A 25,487-nucleotide genomic window follows, 5' to 3' on the forward strand; every position below is an offset into this window, starting at 1 on the left:
ATACTTGAATTAGAAAAAACCATCAAAAACTTGAAATGTGGAAAAGTAGCTGAAGTAGACAATATTCAACCAGAAATGCTCAAATATGGCAGTAAAAAGTTTTGAAGTGGCTACACTGTGTAATTCAGAAGGGCTGGTCAGAAGATTGAATTCTAGACGATTGGAGTAGAGCTCCCATAATTCCAATCTATAAAAAAGGAAATAAAGCTGAATGTGAGAATTATTGATTAATTTATTTACTAATTGGTTGGTATCACCACTTAGTTGTAACAACTGACTTTTCTGAAATGTTTCTGTTAGAGGTCTCTGCTGGTTTTCTTCAAGAAAGTCAGCATTAAGAATGTAATCTGCCATGTATATTCTAATACTAACTGAAGGTATGTTGTCCCAAAACTGTTAACATTAACTAAGTGTTGAGTAGTGATGCTCCATGTAGATATGGTGTTCCAGGTAAGATTTATGCAAGCATACTTGAAAAGAGGATGAGGAAAATTGTGAATAAGAAACATGGAGAACACCGAGCTACATATAGGCAAAATAGAAGTTGCCAAGATTTTCAAAATACTACAGTTATACAGGGTAAATGGAACATTATACAGGGCAATACATAGTCTATCTAAATTGTAAGTCAGCAGTTAGAATTGAAGGAACAGGAAGATGGTTTTATGTAAAATCAGGTTTAAGACAAGGATGTACATCATCTATACCAGCATTTCCCAGATTTTTCCAACGAAGGAATACTTCACAAATCCTGAAATTTTCACAGAACACCTTGGTTATTTTGTAATGTATTAATAATTAATTATGGCATAACATTAAAGAGTATTAGTACACTTATGTATACGGTGTGACATGTTGACAAACATAAAATTACATTTAAATCAGTTATCAATCACTGGACTAATGAAATCTTGACTAATGAAAATTCACATAGCATATTGTAGTTTCCTCAGGCCAACATCATTAAATTAATTTGTGCTGATTTTCATTGACATATCCCATTCTGATCACCAAAAATTGATAATATTATTATAAGTACTTACGAGTGAATGCAGACTTTTTCTCCTGTGTGCTAGTAGTTTTCCCCTCCTTTTGTACATTTAGGAGATCGCTTTGTAGGCTGGAGGTGGATGAATCACTATCTGTTGCATTGCAACAGATAGTGATTCATCCACCTCCTACAGTTTCGAAACAAGTTCATCGAAACAAGTTTCGAAACAAGATCATAAGTTCGAAACAAATTCATCCACCTCCTACAGTTTCATCCACCATAACTACAGTTTCGAAACAAGCACCTTCACCCAGTGGTGAGCTATGGAAATTTTAACAAAAAACTCGCATCATCAAGGAAAAAAAAAAAAAAAAAGAAGAGGGTAACAACAATAGCGCATGTGCTTATTTTATTTTCAAACTTGGGTGCATTCGTTATAGAGGAGTTGAAACAATAATTCCAAATAATCTACATGCTGCCGAATAGACTAATCTTTGTTAGGTTACCGGTAGTATGAGTTTGTTGCTTAATTTGTTTAAAAAAAAAAAAATTTTTCTTTTTTGAAAAAATAAAAAAGTAAACAAGAAGAACAAGGGGCTTGCAAATTTGAGAAAAAATTAACAAGGCGCTTGCATGAGCCCCTTATAGCTCACCACTGCTTTCACCCTACAATACGAACTTGTGAATAAAGTATTCAGTATTACTAGATTTGAGAACTGGATACAGACTACCTTGATCTTCAATTTCAGTGGAAAAATTTTCTTTATACTCCCTTGCTGACTGGTCACTAACATTTGCAACACAGATGTTATTTCGTTCAGTTTTGAGAACAGAGGATACGACGCCCATTGTTGTAATCGGCTTGCAAGCAATTTTTATGACCGGTCATAAACAGTGGTATTCCTTTTCCCAAATTATTTCCATGTTTAAAAATACACGGCTTGATCACTGACATCACGGAACACTTATTCACTTTCTGCAGAACACTGGTGTTCTGCAGAATACAATTTGGGAAACCCTGATCTATACTCTTATTCATCATTTATATGGAAAGAACATTAAACCTGATATTAGAATAAGCGATAAAGCTTGGATTTATGATGTACTCCTAACCATACCCAGTAGAAGTCTTCAGGATTTTCTAAGTTGAATAACAGCTCTAACAAATTCTGCATGAAAATAAGCAATAAACACACCAAAACTATGAAAATAGACAGGAACATCGAAAATTTCTGCTGCATTCTGAATGGAGAGCCTATAGAACAAATAAAATATTTCAGCTATTTAGGCCCAGTTTTTCGTGAAGGTGGCAAATTAAATTTGGAAATGGACAACAGTATAAGCAAAGCTGGTATATAGTTGGGAGCCAATTAAATAAATTCATATGGAATAACAGAGAAATTAGCCAAAATACTAAACTAGCAGTACACAAGATGGTGTTCAAACCAATTTTAAGTTATGGATCTGAGACTTGGGTTAGAAATAAAACACTTGATCAAAAGATGAGAGACCACTGATAAGAGAGTTCTGAGAAAGATTAGAGTAAACTGATGACATCAATGGCAGAATCATATTAAAAATGAAAATATCAGGAAGGAACTCTCAACTCAACATTCTTAACATTCTTTTGAATGCAAACAATGTTAAGGAACTTAACATTGTTTGCATTCAAAAATGCTTGAGCAGAGCTAATCTAAGGTAGTATGGTCACTTAAACAGAATGGAAAAGGAAAGGTTAGCAAATAATCCAGAAAGGAAAGAATTGATTCAGTCAGAAATGCCTTAGAAGAACAAAATGTTAGATATGACAATATTGGAGTACTAACAAGTAATAGACTGCTTTGATTAGTAATAATGAAAACTTAATCTTCCAGTGCTGTCATAACAGCCTGAACACCCCTTGAGGGTACATATGAGGAAATTGATGATAATATATTCTCAAGTGGATTATTATTATTATTTTTGGGGAGGGGGGAAGAGATGTTGAAATTCTCATTCTTTGTTCTTATTGTTTTCCATGAAAAAAATATGTGATCAAAGTTTGAGACATATGATGATATGCATTTTTCTTTTGAAAAATTCACATAGTACTTTAAAAAGACTTACAGCATATCCATTAACTGCAGCTATTACTGGCTTTGTAGTAGTAGTTAACCTGGACCAATTAGAAAGGAAGTTTGAAGTCACACAATCTGAAAAACTTTTATCCTTCATTTCTTTTATGTCTGCTCCAGCTAAAAAAGAAAGCCCCCTTATTACAACACTGCTAAATACAATCTGCTATTGATATAACAAAAACAACACAAAGGTAAGATTATTTTAATGGATATCTCAAACAGAAAATTACTGAACCGATACTCTAAGTTTAATATGAAAGGCGATATTAATAAAACTTATTACCTGTATATATGAATGTTCGTGGATAAATTTCTGAAAATACAAATCAACTAAGATTGTTCTAGAATTAAAGTAGAGAAGTTATCTAGTTTATTCAAGATCCAATAAAGATGCTTTATTCAAGTATGAATAAGGAAAAAAATGAATATAGAATATCTCTAATAACTTAGTTGCAACAACTGACTTTTCTGAAATGTTTGTTAGAGGTCTCTGCTGGTTTTCTTCAAGAAAATCAGTATTAAGAATGTGATCTTGCCATGTATATTCTAAAACTGACTGAAGGTAAGTTGTCTCAAAAACTGTTAATATTAACTATGCGTTGAGTAGTGATGTTCCATGTCCGGGAAGCAGATGTAAATATGGTTTGACTAGTGGTTCTGTACAGATGATTCAGGTGTTTTCTCATTCTTTGGGCTTTTAGTACAGTTTCATATTCATGCATTGTAAAACTGTTAATCATAATAGGAAATTCTTTCTGGATTAATATATCTGGCAAAGAATCAGTAGCAAATTCACTGGTGAATTATTCAACTTTTTTTCTTTTTAGTTCTTCCATTAAGATTTTTCACTTTTGTATGTGGAATAACTTCAAGAGTTATTCCACACCTATTTCCCGTGAGAGTGTGAAAATAGTCAAAGGTAATAATAAAAACATATAGTAGCAAAGAATTTACTGAAGTACTCCAGTGGAAACAAAAACTCTCAGTCAAGTCTACATTAACCATTACTTTGTGTTATAATGCTGGTATGCTTCTGCCATTACTTATTTTTCAAATGTATGCCATAATAACTGGAAATTTTGAACATTCGTTACCTATTGATTGAATTAAGAAATACCTTGCTCCATCTAGAAACCCTCAGGCAGAGTGGACATGTTCAGCAGTGCTTCTGTTTCGTCAAACTCTAAACTGAATTCAGTTTAGAAGAATTTGTTATAGGATCTTTAGTGTGGAAGGAAGAAATAGTGCAATTCCTTTGTAGTTTTCTGGGCTGTTTAAATTGCTTTTTTGGATATTGGTATTATTAGGCTTTCCCTAAAATGTAATGGAATGTCAGATGTACCCAAACATGTGCTGCAAATATTTAGTAGTTTCAGAAGTTCCATTCCTCCATGTTGTCTGATTCAGGTGTTTTCTCATTCTTTGGGCTTATAGTACAGTTTCATATTCATGCATTGTAAAACTGTTAATCATATTGGGAAATTCTTTCTGGATTAATATATCTGGCAAAGAATCAGTAGCAAATTCACTGGTGAATTATTCAACTTTTTTTTTTTTTTAGTTCTTCCATTAAGATTTTTCACTTTTGTATGTGTATCTTGCCATTTTTTAACCTCTGATTCTTAGTCTTGTTAGTTTTCGTACGTTTAGTGTTTCATAATATGCTAGAATTCCTCTCCTTTATCCTTATTCAACTCCATTCGAAAATAGTTAGAAGCACCTACAAACACAGTAATTTATCTATCCTCGACCCCTTTGCCACTATAATCTGCTTTAGCTAAATCCTATCCCTTCAGTTGGTTATGAGTGCAAAGCTCAGCAGACAAAGAGTCTGTCTAGGGCTAGAGTCAAGCCTCTTTGAATGTAAAATCCAGAATTAACTCCCTTTCAGAATTTAGAAAAATCGTTTGATAACGCAGTGGCATCTTATTTCCTATACAAGAGAAATCTCCTTGTCATGGAGTTAACACACAGACTATTTTATGATTCTAGAATCTAGCAAACAGCAATCCCAATTACAAATCCTTAACAAACTTATTCTACATGCAGTCGTAGCCAAACCCCAAAGCTTGAATTCGTACAGGTTCTGATTTTAGTGAGTGGTACATTGATTTTAGAGATCAAGCAACTTTATAAGGTAAAGAAAACATGAATGTTTATTCATTATTTAGCTCGATGTACATTTATCAAAGGTTCACTTAACTAAACTGAATTGCACTTGCACGTAACAATTATTAACTAGGCAAAATAGAACTACAATCATTACATCACATTATGAGACAATATCAAAATTAAGTTGCCCTACTTCTGCTCTTACAACACAATTAAGCTAGCAATTATCTCATTCATCTAAGGCTACAGATAATGGCATACCTCAACAATTCAATGTCAAACTCTTCTACTATGCACTTTTAGAGTTACAGTAATTTATCTATAGGTTAAGTACTAGAGTCCTGTTACTAATTATCAAGTCCTATCACATAATATATCAGCACTTTTCTGCACTTCAGCTTAGTTCAGAATATAATGGAACTAGAAAGATTTCACATTACCGACCATCTGGTTCGTGCTGATGTCTCCTCCTGATCAGTTCTTTGTGAGCACATGGCTTGTTACCTCATTCTACGGTCTGTTGTCATCGGATATGACCCTCTAGTGACTACGTTCACGAATCACCCTCTTGCCAATGTGGGCGAAACTGCTCTGCCTGGACAGGTCCTCGTGATTCGGCATGAAGCTCTGGTTCTCGCTGATTGTCTAGCTGTACCGTAGATATGCCTGGACCGGACCACCGCCTGGCCACCGATGACCATCGTCCTTCCCGATCGCTTGTGCCACTTCTACCAGTACTTGAAAGCCAAAAGGAGATGAAGAGAAAAAAAAAAGGCTCGAGCCCACGCATCTATGCTTCTTATACCTCCACGTTTCTGCTCTCTCCTATGATCACTGATTCCGCTCAGCGCCTAAGTCCCTTGCACTCGGTACTATCTTCTCCTCAATATGTTCTTCACGTGGATGTCTCGTGTGCACCTTGGACCTTGCGACTGCCTCTGGTTATGTCTTTAAGCCGATTACTTCAATGTGAATTTCGATCTAACCTTTCCTGTTCTAATATAATTCTCACAAAAAATCTGATTCCTTTCGGTTATGCATAGGACAGTTAACAATATAGCAAAACAGAGGAACTTACAAAACAAAGGACTAATACGTTATTTAAAATTTCATTTATACCTATATACAATACTTTAGTAAAATTTATTTGTATTCTAGTTAAATCCCAAATCAAATGTTTTATGACAATTTAAAGCTTTCATTCAAGATTTAAGTCTTTTGGGTTTCCTCTTTGATTATTATTATTATTATTTCAGGCTACTCCAGGAGTCCTTAGACTCATCGTGGGAGGTCCTAAACATCATGTCCACACAACTATGCGATTACATTCTCACAGTATCTATCATACCTTGCCTTGAACTCGTTCACCGTCATAGTACCCACAACAGACTCTGGCAGCTTATTCCACTCATTTACCACTCTAAAAGTAAAGAACCCAGCTCTAACACCCCTGCTAACCACACTCTTGCCCAGCTTCCATAGGTGTCCCCTAGTTCTCCCACCACCAGTCCTGATTTCAAAAATATCCTCTGAATTAATCCTATAGAATCCCTTTATCAATTTGAATGTCTCAATCATATCTCCCCTTTTCCGCCTATCAACTAGTTTCTGCAACCCACAAATCTTCAACCTGTTCTCATATGTTTCATTCCATAGACCTGTTATCATCTTAGTCACTCGCCTCTGGATCCTCTCCACCTCCTTCCCATCAAGAAGGAACCGAAGTGACCAAATCTGGGCACAGTAGTCGAGATGAGGTCTTATCAGGGCTTGGTACAGAGGTACAATAACTTGCTTGCTTGTCTCTGCTCGTCAAGGTATTTTTCAACAACCAAGTGAGTTGATGAGCTGATTTAGCTACTTTTGCAATGTGTCCCCTAAACTTCATCTCCCTATCCACCAACACTCCCAAGTCCCTGGCCTCATCAATCTCTTGGAGTACAGTTCCACCAATGTGGTATACTGCTGCTAATCTTTTCACCCCAAAATGCATAACCTTACATTTTGTCACATTAAACTGACATCCATTCTCCTTAGCCCAGAACTCCAATCTATCTAAGTCATCCTGCAAGACTTTGACATCTTCTGCATTCACTATTGCCCTAATTTATTATTGCCCCAACTTTGCATCATCAGCGAACAAATGAATCGTTCCACTTAGATCCTTCCCTATATCGTTAATGAACACATTAAACAGCAGTGGGTGCAAGAACAGAACCATGCGGCACACCACTAGTCACAGGCCGTCTTTTGGACTCTACTCCTGAATAAACTACTCTTTGATATCTCTCCATCAACCAACCACCTATCCATCTCACCAACCCTATATCCATTCCCATATGTTGTAGTTTACGGATTAGTATTCCATGTGGTATCCTGTCAAACGCCTTTGCCAGGTCCAGCAGTATCACTGTAAACCCATTACCCTTATCCAGTTCAGCCGTCGATGTGTTATAAAACTTGAGCAAGTTACTGAGGCGTGATCTACCTTTCACAAAGCGATGCTTCCCCCCATACAGTATCTCATTTTCATCAATCCATTCCTGTATTTTTCCCTTGACTACTTTCTCCAAGACCTTGACAACGACTCCTGATATGCTGATCAGTCGGTAATTTGCAACCGTAGTCTTGGATCCTCCTTTATGCAGTGAAACTATTTTCCGCTCTTTCCACACCTTCGGGACTAAACCATACCTGAGACTCAGATTAAACAACATAGTCAAGGGCACTGATAATTCCTTAGCCGTTTCACGCAAGAGCCGTGCCGGTATACCATCCAATCCCACAGATGTGTTCACATTAAGGTTCTGTAATAGACTAGTCACCTCCACTTCATTCATCACTATTCCCGTATAAACTAATGGTTCCTTCATTTTTTCAATGTCACCACCTGGATGATATGCTTTTGCAAAGTGCGCGCTCAGTAACTCCACTATATCGACTGATTCAGTGACCTCCTTACCATCGTCATTCCTTAAAGTCATTTTGCCGTGTACAGTTTTTTTCTTGCTTGCAGCATATTGAAAGAACTGTTTGGGATTCTCTTTTGCTTGCATAGCTAGTTTCCTTTCATAATCCGCTTTTGCTTTTTTTACCACACTTGTTACCTTTCTGGCCTGCACTTTATACCGTTCGTGTGCCTGCAGGTCACCCCTTTCTTTAAATTCCCTCCACAGTTGTTTCTTTTTTTGCAGCTGAAGCTTAATGGTGTTATTCATCCATTTAACCCCTACTTGTTTTACTATTCGGACCCTAGGTATACAATCAGCCATAACCTCCTGTAAATGCTCCTTGACCACTTCCCATGCTCTATCGACGTCCAGCCCTTGCAGTTGTACATGCCATGGCACTGATCCAAGCAATCTCCTAAGCTTGTCATACTTGCCAGCATGGTAATTCCGCATATACCCTGTCTTAATCGAAAATTCCACACCTTTAGTCACCTCCCAGGTGACTAAATGATCACTCTTATGATCATAAGAGTGATAAGATCATAAGACCTTATGATCACTCTCACCAATAGGTGGCAACATGGTCATATTCATTACAGTCAAATTCTCAGATGCTATTACCAGGTCAAGCACTCTCACACCCCTAATATTTTCAATTACATGCTGTCTCAGATAGTTATCCCTTAATAATTGAATAAAATCCTTTTCCTTCCTCACACGTGTTCTCTCCTCCTTCCAATCAATGTTACCATAGTTGAAATCCCCCATAATAATTACCCTCCTTCCACTCATTTCATCAATTTCCCTATGCATACTATCTCCACCATCTATTCCATCACCTGGTCTATAGCAGCACCCAACTGTATATTTTATTCTGCCAGTCTCAATCTCACACCAAATAGCTTCAAATGAGCTCCTTTCACTATCCTGCGATATAACTTCAATTCTCCTTGGCTGCAGTTCATCAGCTATCATCAATAATACCCCCCCCCCATTTTATTCTCTCTGTCCCTCCTAAACACACTATAACTTATAGATTTTATCCCACTAAGTATATCATCTTCCGTCAGCCATGTTTCACTAATGGCAATAGCCTGTGGCCAGGAAGAGCCAATCAAGGCCAAAAATTCTTCCTTCTTGTTCCTAATACTCCTGGCATTAGTATACATACATATATATATATATATATATATATATATATATATATATATATATATATATATATATATATATATACACACACACACACACACTTTTAACTTTGGAGAGAACAGTCTTGTTCAAGGGCACATCAAACGTGAGCGGCACTTTATCCATATTAATATCTGGGAAAGTTCAAAATTGTCTTGTTTTCTAACATTTATGATGAATCTGTGAAACTCAATAATTTTATTTTCAAATTTGTCTGGCATTTATTGCAATATTTTCATTTTTGAAGCATGCATAAATCATTTCTCTTCATAAATCTAAAGCACCACAATGACGACCCTGTAAAATCAATGATATTTCTTTCTGTTGCCAATAATATTGCTCATTAAATAATTACTTTTGTAGACACTCAGCAGTCTGATCTTTGATTCATTATTCAAGTTTTTAATTTATATTCAATTTCTGGTCATTCTGCATTTTCTGCAGAGATTGTGTTTTTTTAGAATTTGCTTTTATTAGTTGCTGTTCTTGTTTCCTCCAAGTTCGTACCATTTTTTCTGTAGGTGGAGGACCAAAGTGCCACTCTGCTGCCCTATTGCCATTCTTTTTTTTTTTTTTTTTCGTACTCAATCACACTAACTTAAATGCAATTGTATACCTATGTCTGTCCTTCATAGAATCTATGGGTTATAAAAAAATTAAATATAACAATGTATTGATTACTAGTTTAAACGCATGACCGTTAACGACTGTGCAACTATTCAAACTCATCACACATTACCGACAAGTGATGACGAACTGTAAGATGCACCAGTTTATTTAAATGATTATGTAAATCATACATTCTCTGATTCCTATATTGTTATTTAAGTCACTGCATTTTTCTTTATTCTCTAGTTTGTGCCATCATTTTCCCTGAAATGGGTGAAGTAATGGTAACCAAATTTTTTGCTGCTACTTAATGGATGGATGGATTGTCAGGCATTGGACCTCAAGTTAGTTTATTGTGTAATGCCTCTTTATTATTATTATTATTACATGATACCTCCAGGGAGTCCAAAGACTCATCGAGAAAAGGCACCTACTCTACAACTGTCTCCACCACTCATTTCACCAACTACAACAAACCGCAACTACCTTCATCATCTATACCAATGGCATCTACTGCCGACCACCACCACCACTAGTATTTTCACAATCACAAACATCCATGCCCATGGCGGGATTCGAACCCGCAGCCTTTTATGCTGGTGAGTGGATACGCTAACCACTTGGCCAACCAGGCCAGCACCTGGTTTTTTTGGTGTGGGAAGAACCAGGAATGGAGTGTGTTGAAAATTGAATTGAAAATTTCGATCTGAGCAATTGGTCATTATGTGATGACCAACTACTCAGATTGTGATGCGATATGATGCATATCCGATTTTTTGAGATTGCAATTTCACTTTTTTTAATTAATTAATTAATACAGATTAATAGTGTACAGCAGTCTCACAATGACAACTATTTCTTACTTTATTTTTAAACAGATGTAAGAAGGCATGTGTGTCACTATTCAGATATATACATATATATATAAAATCACATACCAGCAAATGCTTTTTCACTTCCAGTCAATACAATGGCACTAACTGTACTATCACTTTCCATATTATCTAAGGCAGCAGCTAATTCATTCATTAGTGGAGTACAAAGTGCATTCAATGATTTTGGCCGATTCAGAGTTATTAATCCTATGTTCTGTTTCTCTCCTCTTTTTTCAACCAAAAGATACTGATAGTTCTGCCCTATAAACATTTCAAATTTTGAATTAATGTTCAGTAATTTATATAATTAGTAGACATTTAATTACTCATTGGTAAAATAGAATTAAATAATAAAGAATTGACAATTATTTCATTTTAATTATATATTATTCAAAAACATTTTCAGAAAACAATTCAGATACATTTAACCTTTTCACTGAAGAGTAAACAGAAGACAGCTAAATTCTCCTTGTTGATTTATTTTCACAATTTTCTTTTATGATTTAATTTAAAAAGTAACATGCAAAACTTAAGCAAATTGTTTTCAAATTATGGTTAACCAAAATTGTGACACCGATGTATTTACTGAAAATCTGACTCAGTTTTTTAATACTACATTTTGCACCTCTTTCACATCCTCTCAACATTTGGCCATTATTATATTTTTTGAAACAGAGAGTAAGGTAGCATTTGTCATAAATATATCTGCTCTCTCTCAACCTTTTCTTCACTTCACGTGAGACATTTGAACACGTGATAATATCTAGTGACCTAGTGGGATTTTTTTTTGGTGTGGGAAGAACCAGGAATGGAGTCTGTTGAAAATTGAATTGAAAATTTCAATCTGAGCAATTGGTCATTATGTGATGACCAACTACTCAGATTGTGATGCGATAGGATGCATATCCGATTTTTTGTGGTTGCTCTTGGTGTACAGAAGTTTTGAATAATTTATCTTGAGTCAGATGAAAATCTGCATGTACTGCACTTTTCCACTGTTTATACAATATCTGAGAGTTTAAACAGTTAGGTACATGAGATTAAAAAAATAAAAAATCCAAAAGAGTTGATCATGTGTCAACTGCCCCAGATATTCTTATTGTATTCTGTTACATGGCAAGCTTCATTATTGGCTGGTTGCAATGCCTATCTCTTTCCAATGATTTCATGTAATTTTCATGACTTGCAGTCAGCTTGCATACTTCTATTTTTTACCATCTCTGAAAGACCCTTATCAACATTAAATGATTTTATCTGCTACATGCATCAGTACTACTATTTTTCTCTAGATAGCAGATGTAGATAGAAAAATGGTTGTATTAAACTGAATTACATTCATAAAAGTTGTCAGCACATGTCTGTGAAAAACATGTTAAAAGTTGTTTTAGCAGCATACAAAAGGTGTGAATACTTGAGACTTAGCAAGGATGACAGTGTTAAACTGCTCAAGATGACTTGAGCTTACCAAATTGCAAAGATTAAAACCGTTTCAAAGTTAAAGAAGTTTCAAAAACTTAGAAAAAAAAACTATTATCACAAAACAGCAAACAAATCCATTATTACCATCTATTCTCACCACAGTAAATTCATGGGGATCATAGGAATATTTTAATGGTGAATAGCTTGTTAATCTGAATTTCATTTAGCATAGCACCATTATGATGCTTTGGTTCAAGCCTATTCAGTGTCTGTTAATGAGTTTGTTAATGGTATTATTTTTATGGCTATTTAGCCTTGCCTCACCAATATTTCTCAACCATCTCTCTACCCCCACATTTTCCAACTCTCCCTTCCTTTCAACCTTACTTCCTTTAAGAGCATATGAATGTACATTGAAACATGCTGGGATGCCGCTGAATAAGAAGACAGCCAGCAACATCCTACAAAAGGTATGTCTGAATTATTCCTCCTATACATTCTTCATATATCTGTCTATATAACATATCAGTAATGCTCTAAAATTTGAGTAAAAAAGCCAATGACATTACAGAAAAAGGGCGCTCCTAAACAGAAATAGGCTAAATAGCCATAAAAATAATATTTGCTTAGAGGAGTAACATGATAATTTTCCTAGAAATAATACCTGTTAATGGTATATTTGCTACAGTGAATCAACAGTATTTTATATCAAGTAGGAAAAAAATTGTGCTCTGAAACTAAGCTTCAAAAAAGTGATCAGAAGATTTGTATTTTATAACCTACAGTATAAGTTTTTTTATATGAATCCTACCAATGAAAAGTTGTAAGCATATTGTACATTGTACTATGGGTGGCATGAGAACAAAATGGTAATCTGAATCAAGAACAAAACTTTCCAAGCCACTTCAGGCTTCTATAATCAGGATGTTGGTCTTAATAAGGCAATGATGCCCATTCAAAAACTGCCTTAGTATTACAGTATATATATCCTTGATTTAATGGACTAAATGAGGAAAAAACAGGATATCCATAAAATCAAAAACTCCATAAAATAGCATCAACATGAAACCAGTACAACACAAATTTCATCTCTCTCTCACACACAAACACTGTTTCTTATGATTACTACTACAGGGAATCCATCCACAAGAGGTTAATCAACCTACAGTACAATAGTACCATGGATGGGCAAGAAAAAAATTGTTCACATTCAATTTGAAGAGTTTTGGATTGTATTCCTCGATGTATTCATGAATTTGGAGATGCACTGTGAGAGAGTGTTATATGTTGATTAGTTGCTGCACACACATGAACAGCGGCTGGAGAAGTACTTATAGAAGATGCAAACAGCAGAAATTAAGTGTTTGTGTAAAAGTGAATGAAGCATATGAGAGAGAGAGAGATGAGTAATTAATCAGTATGACTAAATTTTACTGTGCACAGTTCCAGTATCTTTAGGAAGCTCTTAAGGACACAACCCCAGATGTGAGAGCAATATTCAATGGGTGGGCAGATTTATATATAGTCACAAACTGTTTGGAGCTATAGAGTAATGCCGTGAGCAAAAAGAAAATCTAATTTTTTGGAAGCGAAGGAGGCAATATTTGTAATATGTTTGTGCCTAGAGATCTTTAAAGTAAAATAAATCTTATTGTGCATAGAGATTTGGGTGTTGTAATCTTCAACTTTTTCAAAGGTGTGGGATTCTAAAGTGATTGTATAATCTTTACAGTATTGTTTTTTCATCCATCTTGTTTTGTCTGGATGTATTTCCAATCCAATTTTTTGGCAATTTTGGCTTATGTCATTCAGCATCAATTCTAAGAGTTCGGGGGAGTGAGATATTAATACCACATCGTCGGCGAATAATAGAATATTTAACATTTCACCATCAATGTTTACTCCACCATTCATGTCAGTTTTTCAAATGATACTGTCCAGAGTAGATGTGAAGAGATTACATGATAAGACATCATCCTGACATACTCCTCTACTTAATTTTAATCAGGGATTGAAACGAGTGATATTCATTGTGTCTTCTTTATAAATATCTTTCATGAGCTGGATATATGCTATTTCTACTCCTTGTTCTATTAAAGATTGGAATACTGTGTTATGTTCAACAGTGTTATATGCATTTTTAAAATCTATAAAAAGAAAACAAAGTGGCATCTGGTATTCTCTGCATCTTTCTGTTAATTGAGTAATAGCTTGAATGTGGTTTATTGTCGAAAAGCCTTTTTTTGAAACCAGCCTGTTCTTTGCAGCTATTTTTATTGATGGACATTTGTATTCTGTTTAGAATGACTCTGGCAAATATTTTATATGTATGTGATAAGAGACAGATGGGTCTGTAAATTACTGATGTCTTTTTTTTTTTATGCAGAATTATGGTCTTTGATATTTTCCATTCAGTAGGTGCTTTTCTTTTTCTTTTTTTTAGGCTACTGCAGAGCTTAGCTGCTTCTGCCAATTTTGTCATTCTATATATATTATAGTCGTCTTCAATATTCTGCCTCAGTTGTTTACAGATAATTTGTAAACAACTGAGGTAGTTCTTTCTTTGCAATTCAATAAATGATTATTGAATTGCAAAGATGTTGTCGATGTTTTTTTTTTTTTTTTTTTTTTTTTTTTTTTTTTTTTTTTTTTAATTTCCAGTCAGTTTCTTCCACATTTTTCTATATTTTTCTGAATTTATCTGTTTTGAATGTTTTTTATGGTTGGAGTGCACATATGCATTCTTCATTTTTTTTTTCTATGTATTTTGAGGGTGGCTCTTATTGGATGGTGGTCTGGATGAATATCACAGTAGGTTTTTCCTATGACTTCAACATTTTTTACTATTCCTTTGCAATTTGTTAGAATGAAATCAATTTCATTTCTTGTCTCTCCATTTGGAGACTGCGAAGTCCATCTTTTTCCAGTTTTCTTTTTAAAAAAACTATTCATAATGTAAAGCCTTTCTGCTTCAACAACTTCTGCTAGGAGTTTGCCTCGTTCATTGCTTTTCTCCTTCCCCCATGGTCCAATGTATTTTTCTATGCATTGAAATTCCCCACATTATAGTGTATGATGTTTTCTTCTGTAATGTTTCTCATAGGTATTCACAGAAGTTTTCTATTTCTTCTTTGTCAGTTGTTAAAGTAGGTGCATAGACTACTATTATTTTTATTGTTACTTATTCTCCTATTTTTAATTTTAGTGTTCCTAGTTGTTCAGAATGGACTGTGCAGGAAATAATATTTTCAGTTTATGATGAAGCTAACTCCTTCAACCCTTGTAGCATTATCTGAAGCTCCCACAAAGATTTGGTTGTCATTGATCCATTTTGTTAATTCAGAGCTTCTTCGGGTTTCACAAATAGCAAGAACATCAAACTTTACATTTTGCAGTTCTCAAAACAGGAAATCAATATGGGAGTCTGAAGACAGAGTTCGAGTGTTGAAAGAACCAATAAATAGGGTCAAATTTCCAGATGGTGGTCTTCCTTCCTCTGTGAGAGTCTTAGCACCCCCCCCCCCTTCCGGCTCTTGCAGATTCCTCACCACCACCTTTGGTGGGATTGCAAAGAGCTGCACAGGACTGGGGGGGTCTTTTTCTTCTTCTACTTGCTGGCATCTTTATAGTGGTCTACAGCACTTCTCCAGACCATGGTTCTGAAGTGCACCTCTGGTCCATGGCTCCTTATTCATTATTCGGAATGGCTCATTTGGGCTTTCCTCATCTGCCACCTGAGGGATGTGCTTGGTAGGGGTGAGCCCCCCCAATTGATTATGGTATATCAGGGTGAAAATATGCACAAGCAAGCCCCACCTTTGAGGCAAAAGAAGTCAGAGTGAAACTTGGAAAGCAGAGATGAGTAATGCTTCAGGAAACAGAAATTTCTGTTTCGATCAGGAAAAGTAGGTGATGTCTGACAGAGTGGAGATGGAAATGGACACTGTTGAGGCTGGTTGGTATAGTGTATTAGGAGGGCTGTGCGAGGTCTGTTGACTGCACAGATCATGCACATTCCCTATGGAGTTCAAGTTTCTATGCTGGCTGTTAGGACTGGATTTTTGAATTAGTAATACACTGCATTTATTATTTATTGCATAATAGCTACTTCTTCATTCTACTACAGTTGTTATGTGTCATTCAGTCATTTTCAAATCTTGGTGATCCTGTGAACAAATGCTATCCATTCCACTTGGCCTTTTGTCCTTTCTTTCAGTAATTGCAACTCAGGTTGGTAAGTTCTTTTATGTTGTCCATCCAACTCTTTTGTGATCTTCTTCTTCTCAATCTTCTCCAACATAACTGCCTTTTCCAATCATTCACGAATTGCATAATATGTCCAAAGTACATCAACTTCTGTCTTTATATTCTCTAAAACCTTCTTACTGGCCATTCTTCAGTACATGGGATTTTTAATAGTCTCTTCCACACCCATAATACAAATGAATCAATTTGCTTTCTGTCTTTCTTCTTAATAATCCAGCTTTCACATCCATACATCACTACTTGAAATGCCATTGCTTTGGTAATTCTAATTTTCGTGTCCTTCCTCACACCTCTATCTTTCATAATTTTTGTCAGGTTTAACTCAGCTTTTTTCTTATGAGTGGCCTTCTTTTAATTTCATATTTTCCATCATTTCTGATGCTCGACTCCAGTAAACAGTAACTTTCAACTATTTCTATTTTATCTCCCTCTATTATAAATTCATTTAAATTGCCAGAAGGCATCACTTTTGTTTTGTTGATGTTTAAATTAATCCCACTTTGTTACTTTCCATCTTAACCAATAGAACCAACTGCTCCAGATCTTCCTTAGTTTCTCCTATAAGGGTTGTATCATCTGCATATCTTAAATTATTTATTTCTCTCCCACCAATCTTAATTTCAGCTGGATCTTTGTCTAAGTTAGCCATTATCATAATATATTCACTACAAATTTCAGTCAATATATTCACTACTTCATCCCCAGTTGCTCTCAATAATTCCACTGACACTCCATCAGCTCTAGAATTCTCTCCTTTCAAATTCTCTTTCAATGTTATTATCTTTTTTGTACAAATCCTCTACGTACTCTTTCTATCTTTTTTTCATTGCTTCTTTTTCTATCAGACATTTTTCTGAATATAGGGATAAACTTCTCCGTAATATCATTTATTTTTCTAAACAGATCTCTTGTTCTATCCATAATATTGCTTTCTTCAATTTCCTTGCACCTTTTGTTAGACGTTTTTCCTTATTTTTCTTGTCTTTAGAAATCTGCACTCAGTTGTCTAATCCTTTCTTTGTTTCTCTGAAGTTTCATATTTCTTCTTTTTGTTGCTATTGGAATAGTTTCTTCTGACAATCATTTACAATCTTTCTTTCTTGTTACTTTATTTAGTCTTCTTTGCTGCTTCTATGACTGCAGTTTGTTTCTTCCCACAGTTCTAAATCTCTTCCTATCTCCAAACTTTTTAATTTCTTTCAAATTCTGATTTAAGTGCTTCGTTTATAGGATTTAAATCAAACCTGATAAGAGATAGATGGGTCTGTCTCTTATCATGTCCCTTTTGTCCTAATACTTGTGATATGTTGATGTTTATGTACTGTTCATTAGACAGTACATAAACATAAATTAATCACTTTTTTTTCTGTTAAAAAAAGCAATTTAAAATATGTAGACTATTCATTGTGAGAAGAATCACTTTACTCTTCTTCATGTTTACCGTCAGTTCTGGCAAAACATTGACAGAGTATAAGAAGCTACTAACCTTCTCATTACACTGTGTCAATGTTTTGAATATCGAATTGAAGTGATAAAGGTTTCAGTCAGCAAAATGACTTGAAAAAAAAAAATTATTCAAATGTGTTTTGGAATATGCTGCTTACAAATAGTAATCTCTCTGAAAGTATGGAAGTGAAAGTAATATGGTTGAACTGCAGGATTAGATGAGTCAATACATGTGATTGATGATGTCAAAATGTAATAAATGACCAGAAAAGATACTAGTAGTCCAGATGAAAAAAAATAACAAAAGGCACATCCAGTTAAATGCTCAGGAAATGCGAAAGCAACCGTACAAGTGTTTCTTCAATCCTTTTTATAACTTGAGTTCAAACTTTTATTTCGAATAATCCTCATATTGGCATTTTTCAGAAGCATGGAATCGTGATAAAATTTTTAATTGGTATTTTGCCAAAGTTCAAAAGATATTATCAGTGAAATAATACAAATAATAATACTGATTTACTAGCATGTAAATCAATTAAATGCATGCAGGTACAATGCGTATAAGGAAAGCTAACACTTTTCATGGCTTGTTCTACTGAATAACATTGGGAGAGTCGAGGAGAATTGAGTGTGGGTAGAATCCATATTTAGGTAGTAAAGCTGATGACCCAATCCAATTACTTTGAGAGGACTGAAGTGATCAAATAGGATGATAGTTTGATAGCTGACTTTTGGCATGGACTCTAGAAGAGACCAATCAATTTTCATATATAAAGACAATACAAGATAGGTGTTAATTCTGGAGCACAAATGGAAGATCATCATCATCAGGAGGTATGCAGTAAACTATTCTTTGTACAGAATCAGAGAAGAATGATGCAGGAAATAAGTCTTAATGTTTGAGTACTGTTACAACAGTAGCATTTAGGTGTGTGAGTGAGAGAGAGAGAGAGAGAGGGGGGGGGGAGTGTGAGCGAGCCGTAGATACATGTGTTCCATGGACTTGGTAAGGGTCCAGCAGGTTTGACTGAAATTTGAGTATGAGGAAAGTTTACTTGCACTTCTCTTTAAAGTTGAATTCGAATATGTTGATGGATTTTTTTTGCAGATTTCATTAGCTACAGTGTGGATGACTATAAAGCTGCAACATGTCTTTATACACTTGCAATATTATTATTATTACATACTACTACACACACCAGCTATCATACTTATTCTTGAATTCATTCACACAGCTTACATTCAACATCCAAAGGCAATCCATTCTAATCACGCACCATCCTCTGAGAGAAAAATCTAGCCATCACACACTTCTTGGCAGCCTTCATTCTCAGTTTCCAAGGGTGCCTCTCATCCTTTCCCCACCCTCCATAAATTGAAAAATGCCATCAATTGAAATCCTGTAGGACCCTATGTTTGCTAGTGTCTGCAGTCTACAAATTCTCAATCTGTCTTCATAATCAGAAATCAAAAATATGCTAAAGTGTTTTTTTCTTGGATTGCATTAGCATATTTGGTGAACCAAGGCTTAAATAACAGCCAATGATTTTGAGCAGAATGAAGGATTATAGGCCATTCCTGCAAGAATTATTTCAATTATTCTGTCAGCACTGTTTTATTGTTTTCACTCTCCTTATTCAAAGGAGAGTGAAAACAGTAATAAGACCATACAGAAAGGAAGGCATCACTGTAGTCCCCAAGGACATGACTGATGGCAGCTATAAGGATAGCCAATCTGTAAAAAAGGAAAGTTGGACAAAGATTATAGTCTGAATTAGTAAGGAAAGAGATGAGATCCCCAATTTTATCTGGAAGGAAAACTGGCTAAGAAAATGTCAAAGATGATATGTGGATGGTGAAATTATCCGATATTTTAAGGAGAAAGCAATCTGTATTTAGATTACTGTGAAGTTTAATCAGAAAAAGTGGAGGAGGGAAGCCTGCTAACTGAAATCCAAAGAAAATAGCCTCACTCTTTCATCATCGTCATTCTAAGGGACATGTTCTGTTGCTATGGAGAGTTCCCTCTTCTGGGTCATCCTATTTTCAGCTTTCCTCTTTAGTTGTTTATAACCTTTTCTGATTGATCGAGATACCCCCCCCCCCACCTCTAAGAATGTATATTTTGGCTACCCTCTTCTTTTCCCTGGTATCTTCCCTTCTAATACATTTGTTATGTCGCCATATGTGTCCCAGATTTCATCTTTCTTTCAATGATTAGCTTCAATCCTAGGCTCTTTTATTTCACATATGACTTCATTAGTTTTTATTTCTCTCCAATTTATTCCTACCAATACTCTCTAACAGTACATTTTAAATGCTCCAATTCTTTTACAGTCTTCTGCTGTTCTCACAACTATATACAATGTTTTATACAAATATTTTCATATATCTTTTCTGCATGCCTGCACTTAACTTACTTGTAATCAATGATCTCTTTTTCTTTAATACTTCTTTTGTCATAGCAATTCTTCTTCAGATTTGCAACTTACATTTCCATCTTCTTGAATATTTCCACCAAGATATATGAATGACTTTACTCGTCCAGTATTCTTGTTTCTAATCACTATTTTATATATCTTATTTTGCTCCTTTGAACCTGCCACCATTATTTTAGTTTTTTCTGCATTTATTTTAAGATCATAATTAAACAAAGCATCATCCATCCAAGATAATAACATTTTAAATCCTATTCATTCTCAGCTAATATAGCTATAACATCAGCAAAGTGCATCATATGTATCTGCACCACACCTACAGTGGTCCTTAGCTCCTTTAATTTCATTGTATTCTCATTGCATTGCATTGCAATAAGTTGCTTCATTTTCCTGTATTCATATGTTTATTTTCTGGCTGGCACACAATTTCTTAATTAGTCTTCTATCTCTTCATCCTATTCCAATTTCCTTCATTATTTGAAAAAGCTTGTTCCACTGTATACATTATCGCATGCCTTTTCTAAATCTATAAAAGCAATGCATGTAGCTTATTTTTACGTCACTTCTTCGGTCTGTTATTTTTCTGAAGGCTAGTATTGCTTCTCTAGTTCCTTTACCATTCTGAAATCCAAACTGACTTTCGGGAGGGGAAAGGGTTCTACATTTGCCATTCTCAGATGTGTATGTTTTTACTGACATTGTTATTCATTATCTATATGGATCACATTATGAAGGAAAGTGGTATAAAACTTGATATCAAAATTGGAGAGATCAACGTCAGTTCTTTGCTTTATGCAATGTTATATTTCTAAATAAATCAGCTACAAGTCTGCAAGATTCTCTGACTAAACTGAATAACTGTTGTAATAGATATGGTATGAAGGTCAGCAATAAAAAGACAAAGACAATGAAAAAAGGCAGAATCGTTGAAAATGTCAACTGTGTTGTGAATGGAGAACCTGTGGAACAAGTAAAACATTTCAGCTACTTAGGCACGATTTTTAGTGAAGATGGTAAATTAAATATAGAAATAGACAACAGAATCAACAAAGGTGGTATGGTAGGAAGTCAACCGAATAAATTCATATGGAATAAGAGAGAAATTAGTCAAAACACTAAATTAGTTGTATACAAGACAGTGTTCAAACCAGTTTTAACTTATGGATCTGAGAGCTGGGTCAGAAGTAAAACACTTGACCAAAGACTAGAGACCGCAGATATGAGAGTCCTGAGAAAGATTAGAGGTGATGTGAACAGATGGCATCAATGGCATCAGCAAATCAATGGCAACATCATATTAAAAACGTGGATATCAGGAAAGAACTTGACATTGTTAGCATCCAGGAATGCGTTAGCAGAGCTAATCTCAGGTGGTATGGTCACTTAAACAGAATGGGCGAGGAAAAATTAGCAAAACAAGTGTTCTCTATCAGGTTGGCAGGAAAACGACCCAGAGGAAGACCTAGATATAGGTGGATTGATACGGTAAAAAGTCCTTAGAAGACAGAAATATAAGATCTGATAATGCTGGAGTCTTGACAAGTAACAGACTAATTTGGAGGAAAATTGTAGATTAGGAAGTTAGTAATGATGTAAATTTTTTATGTAGTACTATCATATCCTGTACACCCCTTGAGGGTACATGGCAGGAATTTGATGATGATGATGAGATGTGTATGTGCCAAATTTAGCAAATACATAAGCATCACCCATATGATGGAAGGAATCATGCAGAGCATGGTTTCACTGATTGAGATGAATGATAGTGGTTGTAACAGTGGCCACAACATGTTGAAGTGCATGTAGAATTAGTATTTTTTATTTTATAATTTGTTGTTTCTAGTTATTATTTTGATTTTTGGTATTTTCTTTTGTAGTAACTCTAGTAATAATCTACTGTACTTGTTTATGAAGATTAAAACAAATGGGAAAAAACAACAGCAACAACAAAAGAATATTAAAGATAAGGGAAATGTAATGTGCAGGTCAATGATGTCTCCCACACAGAGGGTATCCAATCTTCTGTTCAATGCATGGCCTCAACAGTGTCTCTTACTATACCAGCATGATCTAGCAGCATTATTTGACAACTGTTTGGGACACCTGATGCACAACCATCAGGTTTGCTCTCAGTACATCCTAGCAGTTATTCCTGCATGAGACTGACATAAAAGGAATCATGGGTCATAACAGAATAGATAACTGTTACATGATTTCCATTTATATAACAAACTTTTCATTATAACAGAATACAGATGCTACACCATGATGCAACTTCTGTGCTAAACAAATTGCTCAGGTTGAAACTTATTAATTTAAAAATGTAGTCTTTAAGCAGATAAAATTACACTGTGGCTAAAACAGATTATCAGTTTGCAAATTCATGTCATTCAAAACCTGGGAAATCACACAGGCTATTTAAGGTGGGTATTCAACCGACTGTTTTTTTTTCTACATTTTTTTTTATTTGTTTTAATTTTATACTTTTATCTGCTATTTGCTACATTTAACATTTCTGTGTTAAGAATCACAGTTTACTTACTACAGAAAAGTAAGCTGCAAAGAAAGGCAACATATGTGGGACACTGCATCAAAAGCACAAACAAGATTGGAGGCAAGAAGTATTCTATGAAGGAAGATGTAAAGGAGTTGTTAGAAGAAGCAAAACTGAAGAGTGAAAAGGTGAAGAAGTCTCCTGTCATGCTATGATAGAGGCAAACTGAGGAGGAGGGCTTTGGTAGCAAATGAATCAAGATGTGAGTTGTGCAGAGGGAATGATGTAAGATTTATGGATCTGTGGTCTGCGTTTAATGGAAAGAAGGATTTGTATAATGCTGATGGACTGCATCTAAATGGTTTTGGTGTTAGGTGTCTACAGATAGAGCTTTGTTCAAGGAGCATACTGAAGCACAAATTCAGGAAAACTTAAGCAATTAGGGTGAAAAAATAAGAAGGTGTGTGAAGGCAACACCAAGTGCAGAATCTAGTCTCTCAAGCAAAAATATTGAATGGGATAGTCAATTCAGGAAGTAAAGGCAGGTACCACGTCGATGGAATTGTACTCCAGGAAATAGATGACGCTAGAGATTTAGAGGTGGTAGACAGAGAATTAAAGTTTAGAGGACATATTGCTAAAGTAGCTCATAAAATTATTTGGCTATTGAAGAAGACACTAACAAGTAGAGATAAGGAAGTTATTCCTCTTTATATGGCCTTGATATGTTCACACCTGGATTACTATGCTCAGATCTGGTCTTCTAAGGATGGAGAAGATTCAGAGGCAAGTGACCAAGATGGTGAGTGGTCTGTGGAATTTTCCCCATGAGGAGAGATTGAGGGTGTGTGGATTGCAGAAGTTGGTTGATGGAGGAAAAGAGAGGTTATGATAGAAACATTTAAGTTGCTTAAAGGGTTTACAGGAGTGATGCAGGTGAAATATTTCAGGACTTGGCTAGAGGGGCCAGAACAAGAGGTCATCCCTGTAAGTTGAATAAAGGTGTGGTTAGTAGGGGAGTGGGAGTAGGTTTTTTTGCTTGGAGAGTTGTCAATGAGTTGAATGGGTTACCAGAGTCAACTGTGAGTGCTTAATGTGTTAATGGGTTCAAGGAGAGATTGTGTGGTTGGTTTGGATCTCTCACGATGGGTCTTTGAACTCCATGGAGGTGCCCTAATAATAATAATATTCAATAGAGAAATCTAATTTCATGTGGTATTTGGGTTTATTCGAAATTTTTTCAAATGTGGACAAGTATTTGATCATGCAGGTTTTTATCAGAATGAAAGAAAAAAAAAAGTTTTCCAGTACAGGAAGGTTGTTGCAGAATAGCACGCCAATAATTTTTCGATAGACGAAGAAGAAGAAAACACTTGAACTTTGTCCTTTTAATAATAAAGTCTATGAAAAGAAAAACTGATAACTGCAAAAGTAATTTCACAAGACGAACAGTATCATACTACTACCATTTTCATAAAATTAAGACGGCGCGTCGATTTTTAATGATTTATTATTATTTTTTAGAAACAGAAAGATGTTGAATAAAATGCTGAACTACTTAACTAGAATGTAGACCTTTGAAAAATAAATTATAACAACCTTTCCAACTTACCCACCGACATGAATTGAACTCCATGATTTACTAATATCCTATTTAAAAACAGTGTGGAGGCCCGTGATGAATTTCTAAACAAAACACTCCGAATTTTCATTAACGAACACATGATTCTTGCTAAGTATCGAAGTTAACTCTACCTCTTCCAAACACCAAGATAGATATCGCATCTCAGTAAAAAAATTAAAAAAAAAAACGTTGCCATCTATTGACAGAAAACTGTACTAACTGAAAGAGCTTTAATATTTGGAAACGAATTACCGAGTGCTTCTAGATCTTCAGTGATATAAGAAGAGCATCTATTTCGATGGTCCCATTCACACAAACCAAAATCGTATTTTTTGTATCCAAGCTATACCTCTTTTCTCGTCTTCACAAGAGGCATGATTCCTATACCAAGTAACTCTTGCAATGAATGAGAAAGGAAAAGCTAAACAGGTAGACCAATGAAAGCACAAAGAGAGGGGGGGGGGAGGAGCTTCATTAGAAATTTGTAATCTGATCCATTGAAAGCACCAAGGATTTCCAATGAAAGCCTGTTGTATAGAATAGGAAAAAAAGCAAGTCCTCTGATCTTCACAGACGCTATAGCTCATTTAAGGTATTTTGTTGTCATTTCCCTTGAGAAAATGAAGTTATTATTTCCTCATTATCGTCAACAAATTGCAGATATGCACACTCAAGAGTTGTACTGGATACTGTGATAATATTACATTATTATGCTTGCATTGTGAGTAGCGTTCTAACAATTTTTTCTTCGAAATTAATCTGTCGTTGATCTGGCCTCCAACATTATCATATCTAACTTTCTTGATGTCAAAGAAATTGCATTTTTGTTTTTTTTTTAATCTGACTCTCACGAATGGTCACAAAACCTATATGCCAACAGTGCCGTGTATTGACAAAGAGGAAATAAGAAATTATCTCTTGATTTTTTGAACCGCTGTAGGTCGTAGTTTTTAT

The 25,487-nt window shown here is 35.1% G+C and overlaps 1 protein-coding gene across 1 annotated transcript in view; it reads right to left on the reverse strand.

The window, feature by feature from the left end:
• The window catches only part of LOC150096795 (enoyl-CoA hydratase, mitochondrial-like), a 78,116-nt gene extending 53,434 nt beyond the window's left edge, over positions 1-24,682 (reverse strand). The window contains exons 1-3 of the mRNA XM_090407945.1: positions 24,522-24,682; positions 10,910-11,107; positions 3,098-3,225 (exon numbers count right to left, since the gene is read on the reverse strand). Coding sequence (XP_090264071.1) covers positions 3,098-3,225; positions 10,910-11,107; positions 24,522-24,633 — 438 coding nt within the window. The 5' untranslated portion in view covers positions 24,634-24,682. The remainder of the gene's footprint in view (positions 1-3,097; positions 3,226-10,909; positions 11,108-24,521) is intronic.
• Positions 24,683-25,487: the final 805 nt, after the last annotated feature.

This window comes from Typopeltis vanoorti, chromosome 18 (genome assembly GCF_054136105.1).
Source record: "Typopeltis vanoorti isolate ZY-2024b chromosome 18, IOZ_Tvanoo_1.0, whole genome shotgun sequence".
NCBI lineage: Eukaryota > Metazoa > Arthropoda > Arachnida > Uropygi > Thelyphonidae > Typopeltis > Typopeltis vanoorti.